The 8,361-nt window shown below is 37.8% G+C and overlaps 1 protein-coding gene across 1 annotated transcript in view; it reads left to right on the top strand.

Moving 5' to 3' along the window:
* The window catches only part of LOC106875823 (excitatory amino acid transporter 1), a 269,880-nt gene that overhangs the window by 252,355 nt on the left and 9,164 nt on the right, over positions 1 to 8,361 (top strand). The window contains exons 5-6 of the mRNA XM_052970833.1: positions 1,571 to 1,804; positions 7,210 to 7,404. Coding sequence (XP_052826793.1) covers positions 1,571 to 1,804; positions 7,210 to 7,404 — 429 coding nt within the window. The remainder of the gene's footprint in view (positions 1 to 1,570; positions 1,805 to 7,209; positions 7,405 to 8,361) is intronic.

Here is an 8,361-nt window from a genome sequence, read left to right as displayed (position 1 = left end):
GCGCGCGCGCGCGTGCGTGTGTGTTTGATGATGCAAGCAGGGAAAGCAAGGAAATAGAAGTTAAAACATGAGTATGTATATGTTTATATTTATATTTAGCAGAAGCAACAGACTCAATAGCTGAGAGTTTCGTTCATCACTTGAGAAGTTCACGTAGTAACTCTCGGCACTAGTCACGCTATAGCTCTTGCCCAATATGTGTGTGTGTGTGTTAATTATAAACGGCTCTAATAACGTAAACTTTATCGACGTTACATATTTAATGTGTTTTGTTTATGCGCTTATTAGCTGCGGGATGGCGTCAGGGAGAAGGTCCGTTTTTAAACCGCGCATGTATTAAAAACACAAAAACAAAAGATGTTGAATTTCTCTAACCAGGCGAGGCAACTCGTCTCGTAGGTGAACGAGAATGATGGATATCGATATTTCGCTCTTATTTCAGCTCTTTAGTATCGTACATACGACTCACCTCGAAACGAATTGGAATCGCTGGTCTGACGAATATATGCAAACGGTGGAGAGTCTATCTACTGATGTGTAATAACGCCGCACGAGTAAAACAAAATTAAAGTTAAATACATAGTTGGTGGTTATGGTAGTTAGTATTAATGATGTTTATAGTTGTTAGTATAGGAGGTTTATAGTTTTCAGTATTGATGTTAATTATAACGGTTAGTAAAGATGGTTATAATAGTTAGTATTAGCGGTTACAGTAGTCAATATTAGTGGTGATTATAATAGTTACAATTGATAGTTATAGTTGCTACTTTTGACGATGTCTATAGTAGTTAGTATTGGTAATAGGTATACTAGTTACTAGATTGGTTACAGTGGTTAGTATTGGTATTTAGAGTAATGATATTACTAGCTATTGTAGTATTAGCTGTTTCATAGGTAACACAAGTAGTTATAATAAAAATATTTCGTAGAACGAAATATAACCAAATACTAAACATTTTTTTCTCACACAAACGTAAAAAGTATAAATTGATTCCATGATTTGAAAGAAGAGGCAAATATAGGCATTGAGCTAAGGCGGCGAGCTGGCAGAAACGTTAGCACACCGGGCGAAATGCTTTGCGGTATTTCGTCTGCCGTTACGTTCTGAGTTCAAATACCACCGAGGTCGACTTTGCCTTTCATCCTTTCGGGGTCGATAAATTAAGTACCAGTTACGCACTGGGGTCGATATAAACGACTTAATCCCTTTGTCTGTCCTTTTTTGCCCCCTCTATGTTTAGCCCCTTGTGGGCAATAAAGAAAAATGAAACGTTCGCACGCCGGGCGAAATGCTTAAGGGTATTTCGTCTGTCTTTACATTGTGAGTTCAAATCCCGCTGAGGTCGACTTTGCCTTTGATTCTTTCAGCATCGATAAATTAAATACCAGTTACGTACTGGGGTCAATCTAATCGACTGGTCCCCTCCTCCAAAATTTCTGGCCTCGTGCCTAGAGTAGAAAAGGTTATAGACAGACATTGGGCATGAGTGTACGGTGAAGTGGGAAGACGCAGCTCTGTGAATATTCCATTATTTCTGTCTCTCATATTTTTGTTTCTTTTTCCTTTCAGGTATTCCCCACTTGGTATCACATTCTTGATTGCTGCCAAAATTGTGGAGATGAGAGATTTTGGGGTTCTTCTGGGAAAGGTTGGTCTTTACTTCATTACAGTTCTGTGTGGTCTTGCAGTACATGGAGCTTGTATTCTTCCGGCCCTCTATTTCCTTTGTGTTCGGAAGAACCCTTACAAATTCATTGCTGGCATCTTTCAAGCTATGGCTACAGCTTTTGGAACCTCATCCAGGTAAAAGCTTTTTTAATTATTATTATTACTGTTATTATTATTATTATTATTATTATTATTATTATTATTGCTGTTGTTGTTGTTATTATTATTATTATTATTGTTATTATTGTTGTTGTTGTTATCATTGTTATTATTATTATTTTTATTTTTATTACTGAGACGTCGAGCTGGTAGAAGCGTTACCGCGCCGGACAAAATGCTTAGCGGTATTTCGTCCGTCTTTACATTCTGAGCTAAAATTCCGCTGTGGTCGACTTTGCCTTTCATTCTTCGCGGGGTTCGATAAAATAAGTACCAGTTGAATACTGGGGTAGATGCAATCGACTTACCTCCCTCTCTAAAGAAAAATCGAGGCCTTGTGCCTATTTTAGAAAGAATTATTATTTTTAAGCTGGTGGACAGGTAGAGTCGTCAGAGTATCAGAAAAAATTACTTGCGACATTTCTTCCGACTCTACGTTCTGAGGTGAAACCCTGTCTTTCATCCCTTTATGATTTATAAAATAGAATTCCAGTAATTTACGGAGGCTCATGTCTCCCAGAATATGTAAACTCCTGTTAATGTTAAAAATCATTATTATTTCTCATCACTGCGTTTATTTATTAATTTTTTTTGTGTTATGTTGTTGCTGTTATGTTTCAGCCCCAGATCTAGTGGACCCAGGATGAAATATTCCAAGCATGTCCCTCTTGGTCATACTACTGCTCCCATAGGACATTAAGTCTACAATCTTCGGGTGTTTCATAGTTATCTGGCTCACTACGATTAGGAACATAAATGAAAGGGAGTTCTGAAGGATTGGGACTACGAATAATTATTAGGGTCCGTCTCTGAAACTTTTATTGTTGCTTAGTCTGAGGTGAGACTTGACTGAGTAGACTAATGATCAAAAGCGTTCCAGCAGTGACCACCTCGTCGTTATGAAGATAGTCGAACCTGATTTGATATTCCACATAATAGACTTAATTTTTGAAATTTTTGAATCCTCGAAAATAGGGATTACCAGACTAGTTGTTTAGATTTAGTTGGCATATAGTCAAAAGGGATCCAGTCGTGATCATCCTGTCTTTTTTTCAGACGTAGTATAGCCAGAACTGCGTTACCATCCATCATTCCTTTCTAAAGTTTGGAGGGTAAACTTTAGACAGATTTGGCTATTATTTCTAGCAGAATGAATCCCCACGTCGGCCATCTTTTCATTGTCTCGTTTTTTTCAGGTGTAATTTTTGTTGAACCTCACCTCTACCTTGATGCAGCAAATTTATAAAAACTATATACCATCCGTGACCATATTCACAGATAACATAGAACTACATTCGCTGAAATTTTCTGCACATTTAGGACATATTTTAAAGAGATTTGGCGTCTGCTTCTAGCGGTTCGAGCGACCACCTGGAGGACTGTTTCTTCAATGCCGCAGAAATAAAATGATAGCGGAACTTTGGGGTGTGATTTGGCTGTTAATTACGGAGAGAGTGTGGGATTGATTTATCTAGAAGTTTTCTCGATGGCTTGTGTTTACTCTAATCTGAAAATAATTTGAAGAGAACCATATGAGATAAGACACACGGACAGACGGACCAAATCAAGCTACTATTTAGAATCTCTGACATTATATATATATATATTTACTGGATCCATAACATTAATGTTGTTATTATTATTGCTCTGTATTTGGCATCCAGTTCGAGATAACAATGTTTACAATGGATTGTTTATCTAAGAATCGTTTAAAACAACATTATGTATGACTGTGTGTGTGTGTGTGTGTGTGTGTGTGTGTGTGTGTAATGCTGTTTGAAGTTTCCTAATGAGTATTCGTCTTTATCGCGGCGACGGCGGCAGCCGCTGGAGTAGACAACCGCTGGAGTAGACAACCATTAAGAATCATATACAGTATCCGCAACGTCATAACACTGTTACAATTCCGTCTACCTATTTGTTTACACAATAATTCTGTAGAACTGATTAATAACCTTCATCTCTTTATTTAGAGGCAACGCAAAACGAAGACGGAATGATAAAACTCATTTGCTACACACACACACACGCACACGCACACACACACACACACACACACACACACACACACACACACACACATATATATGGAGAGAGAGAAATGCGAGCCAGCGAATGAAACTGTCTCTCCTGGTAGAAATAGCAGCCAAATCTCGCTGAAATTACGTCACATGTTCTGAATAAAAGGAAATGTTAGGTAGCGTAGTTTTGGACACGTTCTAAACAGATGGCCTGGTCACATCTGGAGTGTCTTAGATGAGAATCCATCTCGATCAGGATCGATTTGCAACTAAAGGTAAAACAGCAGCAAATTTTACTGCTACGACTACCCTTATAAGATTTGACCTGAATACATATATACACAACAACAATTATAATAATTTCGTTGTGTTTTGGGGGGAGTCATTACGCCAATGATAACACACGCACAAGCTTGATTCCACTTCTTTATTATAAGTTAATTGGTTAAATATATGTGTTGTCATTGTTGGCGTAATGACTCTCTCAACAGACAAGAAGATTTGTTTCAGCACATGTGTTCGCATCAAGAATCTAGCAAACTAAATTCAAACTCGAAGTATCGATAACAAGAGCACTTAAAGAGCGCAAACTTCCGCCAAGTCAATACCAGTGTCCTCTCAATGATTAGCCAGAGATGGTTTTTAAACTGAGAATATCTGAAATAAACTCGACTGCTCTCACAAACGAGAATACTAAAAATGAACCTGACCGCTCTCAAAAATTAAGTAAAAAAACCCCAAAAAACAGGAAAAATAATCCAGAATCCTTGTCCTGAACCTGATCGATCCCAAAATCTAATTAGTTCGTGCCAGTCATGAGGCCAAATATGCCTGAAAGTTTCATCCGAATCCATCCAGCGGTTCTTGAGATATCTTATCCACGGACAAACAAACAAACACGACTGAAAACAACACCTCTACCTTCGCCTAAGCGCAGGTAATAATTACTATAAAAATACGCCGAAAATACATCTCTTGGAAAGGGTTGGACATAGTTATGTTATACAACAAAAAGACAAACACCACCACCAGCTGAAACAACTGTAATATGAACAACAACAGCAATTATAACAACGATAGGTCTCCCAGATAAGGTATGAGCTGGTAATGCTGTGCAACAATATTAACTAAATCAACACAACTACAGCAATAACAACAACTGTAAAATCAAATCTAGCAACACTAAATCTGTTAGATAAGGTTTGACCTGGAAGGTTACAGGCCAACAACAACTGCGTTACCATAATATAACAACAACATATAGAAAGAAAATCAGTCACGTAACACTTAAGGTGGCGTTTTTTTTCTTCTTTATTTATTAACAATGCTGACTGGTTTTGTTCTTTTCTCTTCATGAATATTCATATTTCTTTGAAAATCCTGGTATTGCATAATTAAGGATAGTTACATTATGAACTGAGATAGTTGTGGTTGTGGTTGTGGTCGTATAACCCCTGGTCTGAATAGATCAAAACAGGTTTATGATAAAGAGTTTCCACCGTGATCGTCTAATTATAAGACCTAATATATCCTGAACTAGATTACGTAATATTTTTATCTTCGTAAATGTTGTTGTTTACTACTACTACTGCTACAACGATCGAAAGAATTTCAGCCCCACTTTGCCAAAAGCCAACCGCCATCTTATTTCGCTGCATGAAATCGGAATCCATCAGTCGTGACTCCCCATCTTATTAGCAAACATAATGTATGTAGGACAGCGATATCTAATACTCCAGTCTTCCTTTTCCTACGCATCTGCTCGTGATTTGAGGAAATTCTATCAACTATTTCTAGGAAGGCAGGCGACCATATAGCGGCTCCGTCTTTGGCTGATAACGCTGATATATTGTTGGCACGACGGGTGAAATGCATAGCGGTATTTCTTCTGGCTGTTTACGTTCTTGAGTTCAAATTCCACCGAGGTCGACTTTGCCTTTAATCCTTTCGGGTCGATAAATTAAGTACCAGTTGCGTACTGGGGTCGATCTAATGGAGAAGTGAAATGTTTGAACATTGATACAGAATAAATAAATAAAATACAAAAGGCACACACGAGTGTGTGTATGTGTCATCGCCGCTTGAAAACCGGTGTTGGTGCGTTTACGTCCACGTAACCTAGTAGTTTGGCCTAAGTTACCGATAGAATAGTTACCAAGCTTTAAAAAAACGTTCTTGTGTCGATTCTTTCGAATAAAAATTCTTCAAGGCATTATAAATTTGAAAAAAAACGAAAGTTACTACTTGCTTTTATAGCAAGTTGATGCAGGTATTTTATCCCCTTCCCCTCCGACTTTAAGTTTATGCAATTGGAAAAACCGCACTATTTATGGGATGACCCAATATATATGTGTAGTAGTAGTAGTAGTAGTAGTAGTAGTAGTAGTAGTAGTAGTAATATTTGGCAGTTCCAAAAACACCGAAGAATCGAAAACCGTATTAAGTTTCAACTATCAGGATTTGTTAGAAATCAGTAAGTGACGTCATCGGTCAACTGGTCAATCTAATTTCTCACGAACACGATTCGTCCAAATATTGAACACGTCACAATAAAAATCTGAATACCCGGATTTAAGATAGGCAGGTTGTTATTGATTTTTTCGTGTCCTTTTTTTTACTTGGACATGCATAACGTACGAATAGAACTGTTTTACCACAAGTAGGGAGTGGACTCTGTTGTCCTACTGTTAGATAAACCGTTCACCCACCTCTTTCTTTGATGAACTGTTACTGCTGTATAAATCACCTCTTCTGTCGTTTATCGAAGCGACACTTCTAAGTTGTAAACAATAAAAATGAATAGTCTTGATTTAATATTTTCACGGCATTAAGGCGGCGAGCTGGCAGAAACGTTAGCACGCCGGACGAAATGCTTTGCAGTATTACGCTTGTCTTTACGTTCTGAGTTCAAATTCCACCGAGCACTAGTTTGACTTTCATCCTTTCGGGATATATATATATATATATATATATATATGTGTGTGTGTGTGTGCGTGTGTGTGAGCTATGCGTACTCTGTATGCTAACGGGAGAGGATCTAGGTGAGTTCTCAACTATTAGAAGTATCAGCTGAATGTCCCTCAAACCACGTACCAAAGTATTAAAAAATGAAGAGATGTATTTGGTGCTATGTTAAACAATGTCTAAAATGAATGTCTAGATGGCCACGGTTGAAATGCCTACAATTTTATGTTTGGCGAATCAAGACTGACCTACGAAGCAACAATAATTCAAATAATTTATTGTTGGTGTGAGGACTAATAAGCAAATTATCACTTATTGTTTTAATAATAATAATAATAATAATTAACTATATTGTTTTTATTATGATTGACCTCTTCTGTCTTTACTGTTTTCTAGTTCTGCCACTTTACCAGTAACCCTGCATTGTTTGGAACATAACTGTGGTGTTGACCCCAGAGTAAGCAGTTTTGTCATCCCCGTTGGAGCCACAATCAACATGGACGGTACCGCACTTTATGAAGCTGTTGCCGCTCTTTTCATTGCACAGGTCAACAATTTGTCTATGGACTTCGGACAGATTGTAACTATCAGGTCAGTACTTGCAAGCCATTGGGCACACACAACAGACAGACACACACACACACACACACACACACACGCACGCACGCACGCACGCACGCACGCACGCGCGCGCGCGCACAGACACACTTTGTGCCTGTGTGTGTGTGTATAAGTCTGATAACTAGTGAAGGCATGTTGCCATATATTTAGGGTATTAGGCTCACGATCGTAAGGTCACGAGTTCGAATATCCGGCAGCGCGCTGTGTCCTTGAGCAAGACACTTTATTTCACGTTACTCCAGTTCACTCGGTTAGCAAAATGAGTTGTACTTGTATTTCCAAGGGGCAGCCTTGTCACATTCTTTATCACATTGAAACTCCCTGAAAACTACGTTAAGGATATGCGTGTCTGTGGAGTGCCCGTTAATTTCACGAGCAAGCTGTAACGTAGATCAGAGCAAACAGGAACCACCATCATAGTTTGGTAACTGTAAAACACAGAATTCTCGGCCTTTATGCCACTAACATAGCTTTTTCAATTAAATAATGCGTTTGAGTTTATAACAAATTTATATCGGATATGTTAAATTTGCGTGCGTTTATATTTATGCACATCTATGATCGTACGTTTGTGTTTTGAAACCGTATCAATAGGAGCAAAAATAATAAGTGTATGAAAGAAGCAGGAAAAAGGAGGAAGTAAGAAATGTATCTGAGAAGATATGGCTTCACTTAAATTTTTATGGTATGTCATAGATGCAAAGTGTTATGTTAAATATATATCGAGCATATTTCAGATAACGATTGGAAAGAAAAAAATAAGTTTTGACAGGGATGCTAAACAACCCATATAAACAGTATATGTGCATTGGTAGTGTAAAAGTTAAGGTTACATGTGATGTAGTTTTGCAGTTGTTTCTTTCATCAGTACTTTCATTTAACCTATAGCTGTTAATGCTCCTTAGAAATATATATACATATATATAT

The sequence above is a fragment of the Octopus bimaculoides genome, chromosome 9 (genome assembly GCF_001194135.2).
Source record: "Octopus bimaculoides isolate UCB-OBI-ISO-001 chromosome 9, ASM119413v2, whole genome shotgun sequence".
NCBI lineage: Eukaryota > Metazoa > Mollusca > Cephalopoda > Octopoda > Octopodidae > Octopus > Octopus bimaculoides.
The sequence above is the reverse complement of the archived record's forward strand: the minus strand, read 5'-3'. Positions and strand labels throughout refer to the sequence as shown.